The sequence below is a fragment of the Prinia subflava genome, chromosome 3 (assembly GCF_021018805.1).
Source record: "Prinia subflava isolate CZ2003 ecotype Zambia chromosome 3, Cam_Psub_1.2, whole genome shotgun sequence".
NCBI lineage: Eukaryota > Metazoa > Chordata > Aves > Passeriformes > Cisticolidae > Prinia > Prinia subflava.
In genome coordinates, this window is record NC_086249.1 from 41221279 (window position 1) to 41244771 (window position 23493).

The 23493-nt window shown below is 38.8% G+C and overlaps 1 protein-coding gene across 4 annotated transcripts in view; it reads right to left on the minus strand.

Annotated features, from left to right (window-relative positions):
* Positions 1 to 8118: 8118 nt before the first annotated feature.
* Positions 8119 to 23493, minus strand: part of CCDC169 (coiled-coil domain containing 169) — a 29012-nt gene continuing 13637 nt past the window's right edge. For all 4 annotated transcript variants that reach the window (XM_063394803.1, XM_063394805.1, XM_063394804.1 and 1 more), the window contains 4 exons: positions 16554 to 16652; positions 16304 to 16357; positions 14688 to 14764; positions 8119 to 11522 (listed from right to left, as the gene is read on the minus strand). In XM_063394803.1, the coding sequence (XP_063250873.1) occupies positions 11420 to 11522; positions 14688 to 14764; positions 16304 to 16357; positions 16554 to 16652 (333 nt within the window). In that variant the 3' untranslated portion in view covers positions 8119 to 11419. The remainder of the gene's footprint in view (positions 11523 to 14687; positions 14765 to 16303; positions 16358 to 16553; positions 16653 to 23493) is intronic.

The window sequence follows — 23493 nt, forward strand, 5'->3', positions numbered from 1 at the left end:
ATGATTCAGTCATAAGGGTTGTTCTGTACCAATCTCAGCTAGGAAAAAATAGCAGATTTTGTCCACTTCTCATGCCAGTAAAGAAAGGAAGGACTCTTTCCTCCATCAGTTTCTGAAGCAGAATGTGGCAGATTTTGAAACCATTAATTCCAAGTAATGCCTATGGCATTACTATCTCTACAGAAGAGACTATGGATTTCTACTTGTGGCTGTCCTTTTGCCTGCAAATGTGGAGTGCTCTGTTTTACCCTTTGGAGGATCCTTGTCCCTACAGAGAAGACATTTAGCCTTCAGGACGGGAGGATGAAAAACATTATTAACTTGCCATGATTTCTCACACTCAGTCTAGACTGGTGGAAGTGGCTGTCACAAAGAATCAGGATCAGGGCTCTGCTGTGCTGCAGAAGCAGTCCATGCCTTGAGCAGCCTGCAGGAAACTAGGCACTGCAGAAATCTGGGTATTACATCTTTCTGGGTGGCCAACCAATAAACCCAAACAATCCCATTTTTTGGTGTATGAAAAAGATAAGCATGCACAGTTTCCACCATTCATTCACTTTTCTTGTTTCATTTTCTGAGCTAGAGGACTCTTGCAGTATTTAACTGGTAATGCCTGTCATGTTGAGCTGGAGACACCTCTAGAACATGACAGAATTATAATGCTTACAACGCCCACAGGAAACAGTTGTTATCCCACAGACAAGTGAGAAATTGAGTCACTTTATCCTCATCATCTCCTACAGCCCAGCCGAATGTCCTAATTATAACATCATTCCATATTCAGAACTGTCTAAATAAAATGAAGCCTTCAAGGTAAGTACCTCCATATACTGTGTTGTCTTACTGTCTCACATTTGAATTACAGACACCTAGGTTGGGTCACAGACTGCAGGGTGACCTTGGGAAGTGGTGTAGACCAAAGTAAGGGCTGTTCAACATTCACCTAATGAAATGCTTTATCCTGAAGAGAACAGGTCATGGCTGTCACTGGGAACTTTCCACCCAGCCATGCGAAGCTCCCTCCTGTGTGCTCACTAATGCACACGCTGACCCAGCAAGATGTTGGTTTACTGAGCTTTCCTTCTAATCAAAGGAGCTCATTTGATTACTTAATGGCCCTTAGAAAACAAATTTAGAAGTAATCATCTATTCTTAGCTCAACCACTTCTCCTTTTAGAAATGTTTTCCCAAGAGCCCAGCCCAGATGAATGGGATGTCAATGGAGCAGTAGAGCTTGCCTGCAATTTCTATACACCAGCCTGAAGAAGGTACCCAACAGTTAAAGGTACAATACAGCAAGAATGAATACAATACAACAAGAATGAAACCCCTCCTTTTATGAACCCAAAAAAATCCTCTTGCAGTTAGGTGACTGTCACCTGAGAACAAGACTACAGGTATTGCAGATTTTTGTGGTTTGTCATACACTAGCTTCAAGTTTTCTCATGGAATGCACATCTCCTCCAAGTGGGCAGACAGACTGTACATTCACTCCCTACCAAGCATGATTCCACTGGTAATAGTGATGGCAATAGATAATCCCAGAAAGCAATACCTGGATTCCTCCATGCCAAAACCACTGCTGCCAGCAGCTAAAATTGTGCCTTCTACCTGAAAATTCAAAGACAAAACCAAGACTCATATGTATGAGTCATTAAAAGTCATTAAAAACCTTCAGTATGAAGTACTTCTCACAGATGTGTTCATTTTTTAAATTCAAAATAAAATACATATTTTAGAAAAACAAGCATCAACATCTGGTAGTTTATTTTCTTTTTCTTTTTTTTTTTTAATACCAAATAGTGTCTTTATTCCAGAAAAGCTGCATACATATGTTGTCTAGATTGACCTCAATTTCCTTTTTACCAAAAAAATCAAGCATTTTTTCTTGAAAACTATTTGCATTTCTCTGGTTTGTGTTTCCACTACCCAGTCAAGAGTCAGGTGCCACAAAATAACTTTAGATATTGTCACCTTTAATTCTTCCAGCACAGCCTTGGTTTAAAAATGCAGGACAAGATGTATACAAGTAGAAAATGCTTATTTGATAACAGTGTCATACCTGGAGAGAAAATCTTCTGGTATTTCTGTACACACTGAAGGACCCTGAACTTATCAAGGGTCACCAGCCTGACCAATCAGCTCATAGACAAGAGACTTGGTATCACTGCTTTGTTAAAATTGTCAAAATCACAACTTCAAGCTCTTAAATGTCAGTTGTGTTTAAGGTCAATGAAAAAATAGAGGAGGGAGACTCACCTTTATATGTAAAATAATGATTCTTGGGCAACAACAAAGTTAAATAACTAAACTGATAAGAGGCATCACTCCCGTAGATGTACGTAATTGAAATGTTGATTTGCCTGTTTATTTGAGTGGGTGAAAAGGTTACACAAAATCTCTTCATCACTCCTTAATAAGGAAACCTTTTTCTTTCCCTTGATTAAGATTACTCTCCGTGTTTTTATACACATACATTCCAAAATGTGAAACGGAATATTAAAAAAAAAAAAAAAAAGGTCACTAATAACCTATTTTATTTAACCATTTCAGCAGAGCATTTTCTGTTTGTCAAACACCAGAGAATTCTGAATGACTGTGAAAAGCATGTGTGTTGCAATGCACATGCAATGACATCAGTGATGCATTCATTTATTCTCTGTAGAAAACTCCAGTAACAAGAAACCCTCTAATGGCTAAATTGTTCCAAGGATATTTGAGAGTTCTGAAATGGAGCACAGTGCAGAATTTTTTGGTTAAATTACATTTCATCATGAAGTGGCCAAAAAATGAAGCTCTCCCCACTTGGGTTGGATAAGACAAAGCAGAGCTGACAGGAGCTCTCCACCATTCCTGGTCATCATCCTGGACTACTGGCTGGCTGAGGCTTCCTCCCATTCAGCATCTGAGTACTGCAAATCTATTCCTACAATTCTGAACTTTTCCCATGCAACATACAGAGTGTCAGCAGCACATTTCCCTTCTGGAAAATAACTTGTCAGTCCTATATAATTCAGGTCCTCTTTGAATCTACTCTGTAAATTCCTTTGAAAATCTGGCTCTTAGCGTAAAACACATTCTATATTATCTGGATCTTTTTTTTTGGGGGGGGTCAAGAAATCTACTAGATGCTCTTAGGCCATCTTCACATCATTACATGGAGCAACTACCTCAGCTATGATTACACTCCACAGCTCAAAAGAATGCCAAAAGCATGCAGGTTTACTTTAGAATATATCTTTTTTCTTTATATAAGACTATTACTAGTCCATTAAACTTGTTAAACTTTATCTTTACAAGTAAAGAAATTATGGCCTCAGCAAACCTCTTTTGTTCTGTAGCAGAAGTATCTTCCTTGCCTCTGAGCACCATTTTAGATTTAAAATAGTTCCTCAAAGGTATTTTTTAAGTAAACATTTCAAAGCTTTAAAAGGGTAACATTCCTCCTCTCCCCCTCTTTGCACAAATGCTTATTTAAATTTGAAGTTTACATGAATTTTGATTCTTCAGTTTTTTTATAGTCATGCTAAACTTTTCCTCAAAACACCTCAAAACTTGTATGGACCAGTTTTGTCTTTCACTGCATGTGGCGGTGCATTATTTTTAGTTTATTATGATTTCATATTTGTTGTAATAACTCAGCTTTGTGTACCCCATTATCCTTCTTTATGTGCCCTTAATTCAGTTCTATGTACCCCTACCCCCCTCATTAGTATTCCTTTGTCTCCTTCAGTTGCTTTAAGTTATGCGTACATCTGTTATGTTATGTGACTTTCAGTTATCTGTCTATTATCTTTCCCGCCTTATGTAAACCCATCCCACACATCCTGGATTGGTTTCTGTTAGTTTTACCCGCGGATGCAACACCCTAGATACAGACCCTAATTGGTTGTTTCAAATTTACCGCTCCCTTTACCCCTCCCCTAAGCCTGTTGTATAAAACCCACTGCCCGAGCCCTGCTCGGGGCTTCTTGGGGTCTCGCTTTTCAGTTGCTCCTCTCCTTAATAAACCTCTTCAGTTCACCCCAAGACCCGTCTTGCCTCCACTCCATCTCTGCTTCTGAAATAGACACTGCCGAGAACATCGGAGTCCCTGGGTGGGGAGGTGAGAGCTCCCCAGGGGGAAGGTGTCACACCCCTGGCCGCTGTGTGCCCTGGGACTGGAGAGAGTCACACACCGCGACAACTGCATAAACCTGTTATTTAGATTTTAGAGGGGGCCATTTTGAGTTGGGGATTTTTTGGTGGTGGTGGGGTTCTTTTGTTGTTGCATCTCATCAGAGTACTGGCTGAGAAAGCTGCAGGTGCTTTGTTCTCTGTAGTGTTAGCATGTTCTTCTTCCCATTTTCTGTATCTTTGGGCACAGACTGTTCCATCTTTCCCAATTGGAAATGCCATGGGCACTGCTCCTTAGTGATAGCTGGCCATAGAGCCAACCTAAGCAGTACAATTCGAGCGATTTCCAGAAAAAGTTTTGGTGAGAGGAAAGACAGTTCATAGAGGCCATAGCAGGCACTGCTGTGGCTGGTGCTGGCACTAGGAAACAGATGGTTACCAGGCCAGAAAATAATAATTGAACTCTTCTATGGCTTAGGCTGCAGGAGACAAACTTTAATAAAACAAGTTGAAGCTCTAAGTCTGCAGTCCTGTGAAATGCTGCAGTGAGAAAGGATGTGCTGCAGACATCAGAAAACACAAGAACCAGCAATTTAAGCAATTAAGTAGACAGGGGAGATTACCAGGAGGAGTGAGACAGCTATTTTTGCCAAGAGTCTTGGAATATGTGCCCTAAAAACTATTATAACTTCTCCCACTCACTGCCAGCCCGGGGGAACAGTGTGAAATGCCAGATGTCTGAAGAGCCTTTAGCACAAGCTCCATCTTTGTATCCCTCTTATCCTTCTCAGGAAAGGCTAATTGCAGTGATATCCACATAGTGACAAACTGAGCAAACGGTGGAGAATGTGCTGTTATCCTGGACCATGAGATACCATCAGATGCAGATAAATACCATTCAAAGCCTTCACACTGATGTAATTGTTGATTTTTTTTTTTCTGATTGTCACATGTCTAAAACGTGGCTTCCAGTTACATGTGAGATCTTGCATGAAGCAGGGTCGTGGAGAGGACAGAACAAGTGCATGAACCCACCACCCCTGTAAGGTAACCCTTACACACGTGCCATGGGCTAACTGTAAACCCCAGGCTGCCAGGAACAATCTGGGGCATGATAATCCCGTAATGAGCAACAGCAGGTGCTAAAGTGCTTAAAGTAAATCACTCCTGCAGTCAGCAAATTGTTATTTATGTCAGCATCACCAAAGAGTGCAAATCTGACAGGATGGGTGGCAGCCAGTGACCCCTGAGACTGGGGACTGGGAGCTGCAGGGGATCCCTGGACAGGGCAGGGCAGGGACCATCTCACTGCCCACACCAGAAGCAGTACAAACTGGGGATGGAAGAGACAGACAAGCTGGGGCAGGACATCTGCCTGCAAGTGGGATCAGGCCCTGTGAGGGGAACCAGGGTCAGCCCAGCCCAGGATGACTGAGGCATCAATGAAGAGCCAAGGAACTGAGTGTGGTTTTATAATATCAAGGTTGTATTTTTCTAGTTTTGATTAGACTGGAAAGAGAGAATTCTTCCATCTCTTTCAAGCCTTTTGTTGTTTTGGATTGTGAGGAATTCCTATTACTTTTCCAGCCCAGCATGTCTGTGACTACACCCAGAAGCACCACCCACTGGAGGTATTGATATTAGCCAAGGCAGCAATGAGCACGGCACAACACAGTATGTTTCAAGATTGGTGCTTTGCTCCAGATGTCTGGAGCAGAAAATTCAGCACAGGTGCATGGTCCTCCATTCCTCTCCTCTCCGGGCAGTGAAGGACACGGGGCTCTCGCATCTCTCTGAGCCGTGGCACAGGAGCACTGTCCATCCTCACTGCACAGGTGTCGGTGAGACTGAAGGTCTGGCCTGATGAGTGCTTTCTGATGGCAGCTTAAGGTAAGGTAGATGATTTCATCCAAACATTTTAAGTGTATTTGGACAAATTATTCTTGCCCTAGGAATATATTATACTAATGAAATTATGCTGCCAGCCATTGCAGGCCTGGCAGGAATTGCCAACTATTTTAATCCTCCAAGAACACATTCACCCAGGCAATAATTTGACTTGTCATCAGTAAATTCTTAGCTCAGCTTTTTTAAGAGACAGGAACACACAAAAAGGCATTGATCTCTGGGTTATTGATTCCTATCACAATTGCATCAAATTTTCTTCTAAAGTATGTAGCAAATTGATCTATGGGCTGTATTTTCCCACCTGTGTATTGGAGGCCTACAGGCTTTAGGGAGGGCTTTTTAGCATAATGCAGCAGTTTGTTGGTTTGATTTCAAAAGAACACGGAGCTTGCCAAACATACTCAAAGGGAAGAAAAAAAAGAAAGGTAATTTATCCTTGTAAGTACTGATGCAACATGAGAACAGATCTGTGGGCCTTGTAAATTCAATGCCTAAAGAACAGGTCCTCTCTTGAGTGCTGGGATGCAGCGAGAGAAAAAGATCAGCCCAAAGGAGAATCAAATTGCAGCTCAGTGTTACTTCTTGGCTGAGACCCTCTACTGATCTTGGGTGTCACTGTCCCTAGCCAGAGCAAGAAAAATAACGAAATTTACAAGAACAGGTTTCAGCTTACTTTTCTACATGCTGGACAAGTTATTCTGAATTTGTCATCCTATATTCTGTTTCTAGTCAGGGGAAAGAAATCCAGTTGATGTGTCATCTGATCCATTTTAAGCATCTCTGTTAGAATGAGGAGCTGCACTCTGAAGGTGTCTGGGTTTTTTTCCCCCATTGACTACTCACTGAGTATACAGTGATTAGCTCAGACATAGATGTATGACTTTTAGGCTGCAAACTGGGACAGATGATTCCCAGGCTAATTTTTCTTCTTTTCATATTTTTAAAAGATTTCTCAGTATCCTATTCCTAATTGGCACAGGACTAATCAAGAGTTGCACAGCCTTGTTGCTTCATCCTTCCCCCAAAATAACCCTTCAGCTGTGCCCAATTTTTCTGGTCCCCAGCCTGCATTTCTGTGTTACACCACATCATTCCTGAGCAGATTCCCCACAGGACACTTGCTTGTTGTGTGGAAGGACCAGACAGATGCAGGGGGAAGCGCCTGTTGGGTGGTGTGGGAGTGAGGCCTGTCCTGGGGTTCTCTTCAGAGCTGACATTTTTCCCTGTGACAAGACACGCACAGCAAGTGGTGTCACTGCTGTGTCACACTGGGTTGTGTTCATCAGGAAATACCCTGACATCAGTCCTTAGTGGCAGATCTCTTCAGTAAGATGCAGCAGGCACAGCTGTTTCTGCACCAACAGAGCACCAATATTATCCATCTTCATTGTTAGACAAAAGAAAACCCATTTGATTTAGGTCAGATTTAGATTCATTGTGGTTTTACCATCTGGCTTCCCTCCAGCACAGGTGTATTTATCTTTGTGTCACTTCTCAGCACCAGAAACATACTGTTCTCCCCAAATTACAGACGGGATCCTGAAGTAGAATTCATCTTCTCCCAGGCAACAAAGGAAGGGATGAGAAGTTGCATGGGAACCAGAGCATAGGAACTTTACCAGCCTACAAATGGAGGCTGTGAGAGCCCTTTCTGTGGGGTGGTGCACTGAGTTTGCTCCCAGAACCACAGGCAAAGCCTGGCCCCACCTGCATGCTATTCCTGTAGACATGGGAGACTCATTTGATCTCTACATAGTTCTTCGTTGGTAGTTTATGGCACAGATTAATGAAGTGCAGGAAAACTGGATTCTAAGATGTAACCTATAAGGGACTAAATCCAATGTTTGTATTTCTGGAAGAGAGGGTTAAACTGATCTGCTGAGTAAATAAGGTACTGCCACCTTTGAAAAGCCTCATTATCCAGTCTAGAGCTGTCAGTGTGACACCTGACACCTGTGTAAAGAGATAAAACTCTGGCAATTAGCTATAATTTTAGTCCATGCACATTTTATCTGCTTCCAACTAGAGTTAGTTCAAAGTACAGTTTATTTTTGACACTAGTCTGGCAATACCAGCAGAAGCTTAATAACACAGAGGTTTGCTTGCTTATTTATTAATTTATTTATTTGCTTGCTACTGTGTCTGCATCACATTTGTAAAAAGGCCTGCACAGCATCCTCCTCTACTGGAAATGTATTAAGGCTAAACTATACACTTCATCTTTACCAGTGGAGATAGAATATCACAGGAATCAGGGAAACTGTCAGCTGTACCACCTAATCAGTTTAAATACAGAAAAACCCATTAAACAAAGTATTTAGGTGACAAAGTATCTTGCTTATCATTAATGATATCCTGAACATGAAGAAGCTCATCACCCCAGTTTTCTGCAGCCTGTGGTTATGCTGCCTAATTACATAATAATCAACCACACAGTCAATGCCTGTCCAATACCCATTTTAATTTTATTCCATTACTCCATAAGAGTACACTGGTGCTAAACTGATTAATCCAAAACAAATATTATGACTCAATACCGTCTTTAATCATGAGACTTTAAAAGAAAAAAAGAAAGGTGTTTTTTGTTTTTTGTTTTAAATAAGAAATGTGTGCTTACCACATTTGAGATTTTAAATTTTATATCTTTCAGAAACACTATGGGTAAATACTTAAAATGCCTTAGTTACCTCGAAATTATGACTCATCTGAAATTAGTGGAATTACATGAGTAACCATGTAAGGCAGGCATACTCTCAAGTGCTAAGTTAGGATATCAAATTTCCCAGTCCATCAATTAAAGCCACTTACACACTACAATCAGTATATCTGGAATCCCAATTAAATTCTACACTGAAGGAAAAAGTTTGGCCAGACTCAAACCTTCACCTCTGATCCTGTCTTCCTCTGATGTTTAGCTCCTTCAATCACTGACCACAACTGTCAGCAATTTAGCTTCCCATTTTTGGTTTCAGATTCCTTCAGTGCCATGTAGTGATGATTTAAGAGGAGACAGACTTAATATTGAAATTGTTGGCAGTATTACAAAAGATCACCCTATTGTGAAATCAGGGGAAAACCAGACATCACTACACTCCCATATCTACTTTAAATAAACCTAACTCTTGTTTCTGTCTTCTAGGCCTAAAATAATACTGCATACTATGCTTGGAAGGATTAATTAATCCTAAATGTGCTGAAGTATTCATACAGAAGATATTACAGAAAGCCATCTAACTGTTCATTGCTGCAAATGTCGACAAACTGCATCTCACAGGACAACAAAACAGTAAGAAAAGCCCACACAAGATAAATCCAGGAATTTCAAAACACTCATTCACCCAAACCCACCAAATCAAACAATAAATTCCTACATGTTTTGGGAAAGATAGAAGTGTAAAAGTTTTATTTAGATCCAAAGAGACACTACACTTTTGAAACCAAAAACTCTCTTTTCACCGTTGCAAATAAATTGGAGTTGTCATATTTAATTATCAGATTTGTCCTTATTTTCAGAAATTCAGGAAGAAAATGAAATGCCAATTCAAAGAGTACAGAATGAATACAGAAATATAACCATTTTGCACAACAGAGATTACAGCTAGACATACAATTAGAATGGTCAAACACCACAAGTTTGAGCAATTAATTATCATACTACTGCATTTTGAATCCTGAATCAAATCAATTTGTTCCTGGCAAGGTGAAACAGGGACTAAATAGGACATAGTCTGCTCTTCTCCCAGGTCATTCTTGTACCAATAAATGTCTCTTTTAAGGCTTCAAAAAACTCTCTTTTTAAATCCTCAGTGAGGACTATCCTTAAGGGAAGCATCCAAGTCTCCTGTTGTGACAAAATGTTCTTGTCATATTTGTGCAGTGTTTCCAGTTATTCTGAGGTGCTACATGGACCAGACTTGAGTGCACTAAGATTTGATTAAGAGACAGCAGTAGGAAATGTTTGCTGCATGAATCCAAGAACTGGATCTTCTTTACTACTGCAGATGTCCCTTGTCTTTTACGCCAATAGAACCATTATGATTTTTCCCCTCTCCTTCACCACAATGACAAACGCTAGCAGAACAAAGATTTGGAAATTTTTCATGTGAAAAACACAAACAGAAGAGTGCTAACCTAACCAGCTGTGCTATGCTCTGAGGAAAAAACTGGCCAGGCAGACCACACTGCTTATGAAAGAATGATACCATGTGCATCATGCTAATATGACAAATATCTGTTATGAATTTCATACTATGTGAGAGAAAAAAAATGGTGTGTGCTGCACCATGCTGCAGGTCTTCGCTCTCTGCATTTTAGAATGATACCATTTTTTTTTTACTGAGTTTAACTACAATGTCACTCTAATGCTGCCAGTAATAAGGAACTATTAGTTCTGCTCTTAAAGAGGCAAAATACTTTATTGCAAAGATTTAGGGATGCTCTTAAAATAATAAAGGGCAGTCAAGCAACCCCATTTGCTCTGCCAAGAGCCTTTAAGATGTAACCCAGAGGATTGAAGATTCATTACCAAAACATTCTTCCCATTGCCGCTTAAAAAAAATTTGCCAAATTTAATGACTTAAATGTAGGTAATAAAACTGCAACAATAATTGCATGCTTAAAAATGAAAACACAAAGTAGTTCTACTTTTACTGAAGAGATGACTTTTAGGACTGGCACTATTTTGGACCCTGAAAGTCGAAGGATCAATGCTACTGAAGAAGACGGATTTTTATGACCCCAAGACTGTAGAGACAAGGGTTCATCTGGGAGTTCAAATTTCAAAGAGCAACATACCAATATCAGGATATGTGTTTCTTTATAGTACATATATAGTGTTTAAAAGAAACAACTATTCCTCAAGATAGGCTCTGAAGATTCCTTAATAAAAATGCTCAATTTTTCTGTCATTTCTATCCAGTTGCAAATGGTGCTGTGCTTCTAAACCATGCAGTAGTCAACACCGTATCCGTGGCAAGCCAGCTTTTAAAAATGTTATATTTAGACAATACTTCAGATTACATCAGTCTGCCTTTTTCTTCTTGGTTTAGAGGTCAAAAATGCTAGAGGCTTGTTTCTTTTCCGTGGCTGCATAGTTCATGGATCTACACAGTGTATAAAGACATTTAATATTCTCCAAGTCTTTCAACACCCTCACGCTCAGAATCACTGATGTGAAGCAGAATGGAAAGGTTGAGAGATCATCAGTACAAAGATGGCAACTAGAAGAGCAATTCCATTAGGCAGAGGAACATTTACACTAAGGCAGCCAAGAAGGCATTCCAATCTGGGTCTGGCATTGAAATAAGACACAAATACTTTCCTTTTCAATTTAGAAACTTTCAGTCAAATTAAATTTTTTAAAAAGTGACTGGAAGTTCTTGGCATTAATATTAAATCAGTGCTTTAGCTGTGGAAGCTGGTTCAGTCCTACAGTATTTTTAATTGATCGTTTTTGAGGATTAACCATCTTCAGGTTTCCTGGAACACTGTGTCTTCCTCTGAAATAAAATGGTTGAAGTTAGTCAGCAAATGTCACATTGCCTGTAAGTTTTAACCGCTAAAATGTGCATGGTTTCTATATTTGCATATCTGATTACTACTGTGAATTAATAAACCTGAGAAAGGAAAAAAACAAGTATATTTCTAGGTTCGGATATTAGCAGAGCATCTAATTATTCTGCAACCTCTCTCTTCATCTCATGATTCTTGTTACCTAAGTAATGTCATTTGAAGAACATGAACATAATACTAAATGTTGGCACTAGGAGAGTGATAACTGGCTAAAGAGACATTTTCATCAGTTAAAGAATTCCCACCAGAAAAGGGGAAAACACTTCATGTAGATGTAGTTACAGCTCTCCAGGTATTCCACTCTGGAAAGCCAGGCTCTTGAGCCCATGATCACCAGAAATGTCTACAGGAGATGCTGCCAGCAGACTTTTGAAGTGGTACTCATCATGGATACAAACACCATCTACATGAAACCAGCTAGAGCTTCCCCTTGATCTTCTAAGAAATCAGTGGGAACATAAAAAAATCTCCGGGGAAAGAATGGTGCTTCCCCAAGCTGGAAGGGTCATTCTCATGACCAAGAAGCCTTCCTCTTGGCTCCTGTGCAATGGCCCTTTATTTCTCTTCCTGTTCATTACTGCAGAGGAGAGACAGCACTTTACATAGTCTAACAACAATATACTGAGCTTCAGTGTCTTTCTCAAGCAAAGGCATCTTGAAGGAAAATATATCACAACATCACACCATTATATTTGTCATGATACCCAGATATGCGATAGAAGCTATAATGTCGGTATCTGTGCAAGTTTCACATTTGTGGGGAAAGAGCCAATAAAGTCAAACCTAGGGCTCATTCATGTTCTTGGGACTGACACATCCTTTGTGCTCTTACAAGCAGTCTTGGTCTTGAAGGGAGAAGGGCCTGCACAGATATGGAGCTACTTCTACTCAGAGCTGGAAGATCACAATCCAAAGCCCAGAGTGCTCCATAACCAATTATTCAAATACAAATCAGTTGATTACTCAAAATCAACTGATTAAACTGTAGATCACTGTACAGCTGGACAAAGCAGACAGAAAATGCCTGTGTGGAATTCTGCAGGCAGCAAAACCTCTTCCACTTAAAACCAGCTGGACTTACAGACTTAGAAGCCAGGTAACTGCAGCAGTGCAGTGTTGAAACTGAGCTAGTTGAAACTGAAAGTCTCAGAGTAAAGGCAAGGGTCAGAATGAACACAAACTGGCTACTCAAATTGCAACATAGATAGGAGCCATCAAGACATCCACGTTCTTCCCAACTGTCAGCTAGCCTACCTTCTTGTCCTGTAATAACTACAAAAAGGACCTCTGCTGAACTTGCTTCTGTTTTGGACGGCCAGGAAACTGAATGCATCAAAAATTTGTGTTCACAACTACTACACAAAAATGTGTTCAGTGTTGGTTTAATACACAGGTTGGGCTTTCTGTACCTGTTCCTACAGTTAAAAGAAGCATTAAGCAGTTTTTTAGTATGGTTTGAATTCCAATGCAGATATTTTGTGAAAGGGCAACAGAGTAGAGTAAAAATTTTCAAATTATTCTCAAGAACATGCACGTCTTCTCTTATTTTAATGAAATGATTTCTCATTAATGTCAACTTGAACAAACAAGCCCCAGGCTATAAATCAAAACATAATTAAAAAGGAATAATATACCAATGGCTGTAGTTACTTTGTGATGTTCATGGGATTCATACTTACATTCTAGTGTTTTCTAATACAAACTATGCCAAATCCCCATTTGTACATTCATGTTGCCAGCAAAGATCAAAGTTTGTCCTGAAAGTTCTAAGCCACTGGTATAAAAGTCAAACATTTGAAAACTATGTCCTTTTATACTAAGGACAATTTAAAGGATGAAAAATTATCTTCATGGTTTTAAAGAACATTGAAAAGTAAGAAAAATTCTCTTAGGGAAATGGATTGAAAGGGGATATTTATCTCACATATCTTCTGAGACTAGCAGTTACAGGACACTATTTTCTTTTACACTATTTTCTTTTGTTTGATACAAAGAAAATTACAGAAACACATTGTCATATAATTTCAGGGTAAGTAATGGTCTACTAAAATAGATTGCACCATAATCACAGATCAGTGCTACCCCTCAGCAAAACTCCGTATCTGGCTGATGATATTTAATCACTGCAGAAGCAGTGAATCCTCCTGGTTCCACCTTTCTGACCTTCTCCATATGAACCATGATAAATATCACCAGAGCCAGAAGTGATACAGTGGCATATGGGGCACTTCAAACCCACACAGTGCTTTTTATGTATTGAGAAACTTCACTTATAGAACTGAATTTATATTGTACTGCATTAATTCATACTCTACTAATATCCTCTCCTGGAACATGAAGAATCACTGATCCAATTTATGAAATCCTGTGATTCTGTGCTTACATAGAATGAAAGGAAAAGGCTGGTAAGCAAATATGTCTACACAATATCATGTTTATAATTTACTCATTGCATTTTTAGATGATCTCAATATATATTGTGTATGCTCATTTTAATAATATAGGTGAGTGGGTTTATGGAAGAGTATTTACTGTGAGACACTAAATACATAGAAACCATACTGCCTTAGGAAGTCCCCAAATATAAAGTATTTGGGAGAGTTTCAAAATTAAGTATTATATCTGCTTGCTTCCACACTTTTGTAGGCATCTGTTTATTGCCACTGGAGGCAGGTGACTGGGTCCAACAAACTTTTGATATATACTCCCTATATGTTTCACACTTTATATTCTTAACATATTCAGTTCAATTAGAAAATAAAACTCCAATTTCAAGCTTATCCACAAGTATTACAATCAGAAACTAATGTTATTTCTATATATCTCAGAGCAGGTGGACTGTTTTCAAATTCATATTTCTAATCAATAAAACTAAACAGAAGTCTGTTGAACAATGATTTAAACATATGTATTTTCAACATTTACATTAAATAAAACTCATTGAAAAGCAATATCAAAAATTATATTGAGTAATACCTAGTCAGTGGGATTATGCTGTGATATTTATCATGAACAGAAAGCTGCAATGTTCTAAACATAGTGCTCAGCAAAAAATAATAAACCAGAAAACAGGGAATATAAAGGAAATTTACCTCAGTATCTGTTTTTCTCCCTTGCCAGTCAGAGCATCTGTTTTTTGCTTTTCAACAATTTTAAGTTTGGCTGAGGTCTGCAATAGACAAATTTTTACAAACCAAGTTAAATCCTAACCACAATCACAGTTACAGAAGTGAAAAGGATTTGCACAGATTTACTTTATTGAAGGCAAGAAATTTTGTACTTGAGGAACTCCAGTATTAAAGATGATGGCTAGTATAATTAATCGTGTTACAGCCGAGGAGATGTTTAATCTAAACTATGCACTTAGGCTCTGCTTAGAGCTCAGGACAACGGACAGAAAAGTGCCCAGGGAAATTAATTTCATCTTCACACAAAACAGATGTGATACTTTGCACCTTAGACATGATTTTTTCTTCATAGATTAGAGGATTCCTCTACAACTACTTTTGCCTGGCTATTTTATATTTAGAGAATTAAGATAGGAATATTAATCTGAAGATGACTATTTTGCTCTCATATGAAACTGAAAGCATGACAGTAAATAATTAATTGTTAAAAATATAATGCACTTACTACCTTGACTGTTGATGGCAAAATCCTGGACCCCAGTGCCTCATTATGAAACGTGCCAGTGCATATACCTCACTTCAAATGGTGATTTACGCATATTTAAGTGTTTTTATAGAGAGTTGAACATAGGCACTCCTCTTACTAGCACGTTCAGTAATCAAATCTGCTTTTATTTCCTTTCTTCCTCCAGAAGTTCTCAGTTTCACTGCTAATCCAAAGATATTAACAGTTATCATGAGCATTTCCCAGGCTTTTTCTTGGTTTCATGCTGGAAAGTTCATTTAAGCAATTCTTTTAGATTTCCCAAAGTAGCAATGAACCATGTAAGGGAATCAGTTGCCCACTGTGCAAACACATGGAAACACTGATAATTACAGGCTTTTACCCCAGTTAGCTATGAAAGGACTCAGTGGCAGCAACACTTGAATATCACACTAAGGTATTACTTTTACATTATTTAGGAATTTAGAGCTTTTCTGGAATAAGAACTACTATAAATCTTTACAGATTCCTTTACAGGTTCCTCCAGTTTGTAGTATAAAATTTCATCTATTACCTAATTAGCAGCAATAATATTTAACCTGTGATTTCATCAAAACAAGGTGTCTTATCCCTGTTATAAAATTAATAGAAACATGTATTGTATTTCATTCTGAACTGGTTGGATAGTTTGTCTTTAAAAGAAAAAAAGGAGAAATACGAAAAGGAGGAATTACTACTTAAGGTGGGTGCAACTACTGCTGGTAATTCACTTCTATCCTGTTCAACTGCATAGCAGTCTTGTGACTAAGGGATGGCCAAGCATCAGAAATTGCTTCCGTTTTCTCAGTTATGGGCACTTAACTATGCTGGAGAACATTGAAACTCCAATCGATACAAAAGCAAAAAAAGTATTTAAAATAAATAAATCTGTACATCTTTCAATTTATGGCTCTTAAAATTAAATTTTGTAAAAAGCAGCTTTTATACAATATTTGGTGTACAAGTGAAGTGATAAAACACCTGATCTAATGGCATTAACAGATGCTGGTTTTATATTAAGAAAACACTAAAAGTTACCGAGTCATACATTTCTTACCTGTAAAATCTCTGAGAGGTACATGCGCCGCTCATCATTAACTTTGTGGTAAGCCTACAGTTCAAACAAGACATAGGCTATCATTAAGCACAAATTTTAAAAGCTGAACCATACAGAAGATTCAGATATACAGCAAAACCTTTCTCCAGTGACACATTTTGTGGAACTATTCTGTTGTGTGTTCCATACACAGTGTCTGTCACACAACATAACAGCTTTTACAGTCTAGAGAGATAGAGTGATTACAAACCTTTGCTTCTTGTTCCAGTCTAAGTTCATAGTCCTTTAGTTGATTCTGGAGACTTTTCTTCTCTTCTTCTAGCTGTTTAAGAATCCTCTTTAAGGAGCCCTGTGGTTATGATAAATGAAACAGTGGTTTACAACTATTTCCATTCTCTATAAATATGTCATCACCACAGTCCTTATTCTTCAAGCATTATAATGTTTGTAATTCTCTTTGGTGCCTGTGAATTTTTTGTTTTCATGGTTCTGGCTGGCACACTGCAGAGACAAAGACAATTAAGCATATGCTACAATTATTAGCTATGCATTACACACTTACACTGTGTTAAAATGATGTGCGTACAGTTTTCCACGCTGCTGCTTCTTGGCATCTTAGCAAAGTCACCTTGTGGTGACCAGTCAGAATTGCTCCTTTGTTCTAACCAAAATTCCCCCTGATGGCTCTTTTTTTAGTAGGAAGATTTCACATCTTACCAGCACATCCATTTTCAAACCACTTGCTGAGAGAGCTGCTGGGCTGGTTGAAGAGCCACATGGGACATCAAAGGTAACACATAACAATTTGGCTAGAAAGCAGTACTTTGTGGAGAGACTGTCTTAGGTGTGCAGCCATCTACCTGTCTACAATTGGAATGAGTAACAGCAGTAGCGTCCATTTTTGGTTACTTGCCAAATCTTTGCTTGCTGTGTAATGGAAGTAAAACATACACCCAAGCAGGTGCTCCTCTACAAAATTTGATCCATTCCATCCAGTAAAGACATTATTATAGAAGTCTAACATAGAGTTTCACCCTCCAAGTTAAGGAATACTGCATTACAACAAAAAGGAATTTGGGTAGACATGCCAGGAGGCCTGGCATGGATGAACAAGTAGCTCCTGAACAAATTCAAACACAAGAAGGAAGCCTAGAGAGGGTAAGAGAGGGTAGAAACATAGATTGGAAGCCTGGGAGGAATACAGGGATTATTTGAACAGTCACGGATCAGTTTAGGAAAGCTACAGACCTGACAGAATTAAACATAGCCAACGATGTCAAGGGCAACAAGAAAAGCTTCTGTAGGTATATTAGTGATAATAGGAACTCTAGGGAGAATGTGTATCCTTTCCAGAGAATGGATTGAGAGCAGTTTTTAGAAGGAGGACTTGGAGATGTTGGTAGATAAAAAACTTGGCATGATCTGGCAATGTGGCTTGCAGTCCAGAAAGCCAACTGTGTCCTGGGCTGCATCAGGAGCGTGGCCAATTGGCGGAGGGAAGTCATTGTCCACCTCTACTCTGCTCTCCTGAGACCCCATCTGGAGCATCCAACTCATCCCAAGATAAGGATCTGGACCTGTTGCAGCAGAGAAGGACCAGAGAAGGACCACAAAAATCACAGGGTTGGAGCACCTCTCCTCTGAAGACAGCCTGAGGCAGTTGGAGTTGTTCAGCCTGGACAAGAGAAGGCTCTGGGGAGATCTTATAGCACCTTCAAGTACTTGAAGAGGGCCTACAGAAGAGCTGGAGAGGGACTTCTTACAAAGGTATGTACTGACAGGACATGGGGTAATGGCTTTTAACTGAAAGAGAACAGGTTAAATTAGATATTAGGAAGAAATTTTTACTGTGAGAGTGGTAAGGCACAGGTACAGGTTGCCCAGAGAAGCTGTGTATACCCCACCCCTGGAGGTCTTCAGGGTTGGATGAGACTCTGAGCAAGAAATCTAGTGTAAGGTGTCCATACCCATGGCAGGGACGTTGGAACAACATGGTCTTTAAGGCCCCTTCCAACCCAAACCATTCTATGATTCTATTATTATTCAAGCTCATTTTGCACCTGTTTGTTCTTGTACTTAAATGTTTTAAATAATTGTTCTTCCTCCCTTATGTTTGTCCACAGCTCGTATAGACTGAAGACATGCATATCTTTTTTCCACATCATTTTGATAGGATGATTAAGATGAACTTGCAAAAATTATCTTTCACACAGCAGGCTGTCCTTTCATCTTCTTATCCTAGCAATCCCTTTGTGCACCAGGCTGGAGCTCAGCCTTCTTATGGCTGGAGAACAGAACTGGCCTACAGTATGCAGTACTCCAAAAGTCATCTCACTGCCTTGAACAACGTCAGTGCTCTTTCTTTACCTATATAAATTTTAGGATTGCATTTTCCTTTTGCACAGCTGCACAATGATGGCTCACAGTTAACCAGGCATCAGCCAGAATATCCAGATGCTCCTATGCAGCTGTATCAGTTCTCAATTCATAACAATTTCTCTACTATTTTCTAAATCCTTTGGTGTACACTATTAAATTTTACTCACATTTTTAATAATCTAGTCTTCACTGTCTTTCTTTTTCTAAATCACACCCAGATCCCAATTATTTTATCTAATTGGTTCCAGGAGAGAGATATCACAATCTAATTCTACTTTGTGTATCAAGGTCATGCATTAAATATTAAGATTCATCCTAAACCTGGTCCTGGAAGACCTCTGCCTGTACTCTCCCAGCAGACTCCTTCACTAATCACCGCTATCATGTTCCATTTGCCAGTTCTTTTCTCCTTTAACAAATCTACTTACTTCCATTTTCTCCAAATTAATCAGTCACTTCCCGTGTGACCTGATATCTTTATCAGAGGTCACAGTGAACAAGATTACTGTATTTATTGTGACAACAAATCTATTATTTCATCACAGAATGTCAACAGGTTTGCACACCATGAGCCCCTTTTAATATATCCATATTTCAATTTCACTTGCAACAACTCTTCTTCTCTTTATCTTAAAACTGGAAAAAAAAAAAGCTTTTCTCCAGTGCACACAATGTGCACATTTGTTAGGACCACTTACTATCAGATCAGCGATGTGACAAGCCAGTTCTTTCAGTATCCTAAGACATGGATTACACATTTCCCTCATTTTAAGCATATTCAGCTCTTTGAGTTTTCCTCAGGATTTGGTTATTGTCATTTCTTCTTCCAAGCACTTGCTGACATTAGCTAGTTTTTTTCTTTCTCCTGCATTTTTTGTTTCTGCCTTTAATTAAAACTTAGGCAATATATACATGTTTAGTTTAAAGTGAATGAATTCATCATCACTTGATCTGACAGGTCTTTTGACTGGCTTTTCTGCAATGCTCTTGTAGGTTTTAAAAATCTAAAATAACATTGTGTCCCTTTTATCTATTATTTTCTGATAAAACGTGTTATTTATACATTGAGTTTTGTGCCTCATCATTATTAGCACTAGGTTTTTAGTCTTTATTTCCAAGTCTAGTATAGGATACAGTTTCTGTCAGTAGTCTAATAACATTACATCCAAATTCATCCATCTAAATATTATATGTATATTTGACTGGATGGATGAGATTCAGTCTGAGGTGAGTGTATCTACATTTGAGTGTCCAAATGTGAACTGAACTCCTACTAAGAGTCACATTGAAGACAATCAATGATGTGCAGTGATTCATTCAACTAAGCTTCTAAAGAGCTCAACTCAGTTCCATCTGAGTTGTCCTAGAGAGTCCAAGACATTCACATGTGGCATATATTACACATGAGTTACACAAGACATGTCCTTCTGGAGCAGTAATGGGCTGCTGAGCACTGGAACATCTTCAAGACTCTTTGCTTACACAATTTTACCACTGAAGATGCCAACCAAACAAATCTAGATACAAATCTCTCTACTCACCTGACTGTATTAATAAGACCTGTGGCTGCCTATAGTAGCAATTAAAAGACCTAGCAAAGAGGTAGACAGCTACATATAGAAAATTAAATACTTGTGTCCTAATGTTTAAGAGAGTCATATTCTTTCAATGTATCTTTCAATATTATTTCCCAATACTATTATGACTAAACTTTGTTTTCCAATCCATCCTCAAGATGAATTCATCCAAACAGCTGATGAAGCAAGAATCACAACATTATTATCAGTGTCTCTCACGTCTGCTACATACCACATCTATCTCTGTTTTGTTCTTTCCTGGCAAGTGTGTACCTTTAATACTTGTTATCCCTTCATGTTTTTGCTACCAATGCTGTTACATTCCTGGTCAGTCAGGTTCTTCCATTTGTTTGCTCAGGTCCCCTGTGTAAAATAAGTATCTGTTTCAGAATGGTTTTTTCTTTTTATTTCTAACACAAGCACCTCCCTAGTCAAAATAGATGAATCCTTTCCTTTCTATACTGATTACTTGACCATTCCCTAAATAATCAGTTATTTCTTCCCATGACATTAATGTTTTGCTAGGCCTTTGTTTGCCAGATTTTCCTGGTAAACACTGAAACAAGATAACAGTTCTCCAAATATTTTCCCCTTCTTTTTCCATGGGAATTTTAAAATTTTTTTCCCTATTTATCATGCTAGTCTCAGATCCAGAAGGCCAGTATCCATATATGGTTTATTTCTCAGAGAGTTTATGAATTCTTGCTGCTGGTAAAAAATTACATCTGCCTGTTTTAAGTCTCCAGTCTTTTCTAGCATCTGCAGATTATTGCAATTTTTATTCTCTTGTATAGTTTTCTGCGTAAAATTTTACTTATTTGGCTCCAAATTTTGTTTTTCTTTTTAAAAATGCTGGGTTTCATTAAGATTTCCCTGGGAATAATTTCAGTTAAAATCAAGATTTCTCAGGAGCATGGTGAAAGGCACAGTACTTTTAAAACATGTTGCAAGAGAGAATAACCCCTCCCACTGTTCAAAAGAAAAAAAGAGACACAGAAGAGCTGTATTTTTGAAGAGTATTTTACCCCTGATTGAACTGTTATTAACTTTAATCTGTTACAACAGGCATACTGGAGACATGAAAAGAATTGAGGGGTAGTTGCAGGTTTTTTTCCTAATTAAAGCAGAAGTATCTTGGATGCAGATGAAATCTTTGTCCAAATACAGAAGGCTCCTACAGTCAATTCAGGCAATGTTGGCCAATTTAAGAAGAAAAAGTAAGCTGCAGATTAAAGAGAAGATTTGGCTTAATTCCACTAGGGTCATGTGCTATTTCATTTCAACATCAGAGTCTCTACAGAATTAAGACACAGACGATATCAGCAGTGTTGAACTAGGAAACTAAATTTTTTTGCCTTCTTGACCTCACTGCACATTAAAGATTATAACCATGTGACAGCATATTTTGTACAAAATCTTTTGTACCATCAACTACATATTTTGTATTACCACGGTAGGCTCAAATACAGTAAATACAGAAGTTTATGCTGCTCTCCAGATTTGTTCTCTGTAAATCCACAACACCCTATTTGTTTCCTTACTAGATTGTCCATCATTGTTATGTAAGACAGCAAGACTCGGTGTTGCAGCTGTTACTTAAAACACAGCAAGTTGGTATCTCCTCAGTAATGGTACTCATCTAATTTCTTTGAGTTCTTTCACTTACAAAGTAAACTACTTTTAGATCTTTTTTTTCATTAGTCCTTTCAGAAGCACATCTATTTTTTGCTGCCAATGCAGCTGGTCCACTGCAGATGCCTGGGCATTCATTCAGCTCTGGAGCAAGGAAGTTGTCCAAATGCAGGCAAACAAACCATGCATTACACTGCTTTTGATGAGCAGGCAGACGGAAATAGGTTGGTAATGAGACTAAAAGTATACAGCTACCTCATAAATTGTAACAAACCCATGATTACAAATCTCTTGTGAAATAAGAAAGCTATAAAATACTCAAAATTTACAGATTGGGAAGTGAAGCCCAAAAATCAATGTAGGACTGGAATCGCAGTTTAGGCAGAATTTAACATCTTAGTGCTAATAAAGCAGTCTATGCTATGTCTTACATTCCTCACATCTGCTTTTGTCAGATAACAGGGAGGGATCTGAGCTGTGCTGTTGTGACTGCCCATAAGACCAAGCTGAATCAAGCTGCCTGGTTTGCTGCTGAAAACCTTCACGGAGTTGTCTCAATACAAAGCTTCCCAGTGGCCATCCCTCTAACAGGGCACAACCTGCCAAGGGTGCTCTACACGTATTACCTGGGGAAGAAAGTCTCTTCTACCCAAACAGCCTAAAATCTAACTCAGAAATAAACTAGTTGAGTTACATTTTAGTCCTCTGCTTCCATTGCAAGAGCTTGCATTCTCCTATCTCATAGCCAGAGAATGCCCTTGCCGCTATCACACTTAACCAGTGCTGAGACAATTTTTGAAGCGGGCTGTCAATGAGTCAGAAATACAAATATTTGCATGGAGGGAGATGGAAAAAGTGAGAGCGGCTGAAAGGTCATGTCCATTTCTGGAGCAAAGGCAGGATTTCAGGCATACTTCTTGGTTTTTCTCACCAACTGGCTATTGGTTTTCCATCTCTAATATGCAATCTGTTTGAATCCCAATCTAGCTGCCTTTTTCACAGCGAATACCTAGGAAATTTACTCAGCTAACCCAGCCTGAGAACTTCCATTCCTGCATCCATGAACCTAATTGATGACACAGAGCTCAGCATGGCAGTACTGAAGTTCTTGTGGAAATCTCGTGACACAGATATTACTACTCAACTGTAAGACCTCTCTAAGTCCCCATACACTATCCAATGCAATTTCAAAACCAGACATTAAGAAATTTTAAAGGACAAAACTTCAGAGAGGTTCTAGAGGTCTACTTTAGCCAGGACTGGTTGGAAGTTACCTCCCACTCCTACTTTCAAGGCAGTCACTGGGGAGCTAGCAGAGTCCTTGTTTATCTGAAGGTTTTAGCTGCTGTACATCAATACAAATTAAGAAGTGAGAAACAGCATATCAACTCAGACAAATCACTAAGAGCTGGATTTGCCTCTCCTGAATTCTGTGGGAAGCATGCAGAAAGAAACCTCACCAAAACAGATTCAATTCTCTATAGTCATGGTTGTATAATCAGCTTAGTGCTTCATACTGTAAAACAACACAAAAGTTCACAGAAAACAGAACTTAAAGCATACAGTAACACCAACTTGTAGCAGAGTTCTTACATCACGAAA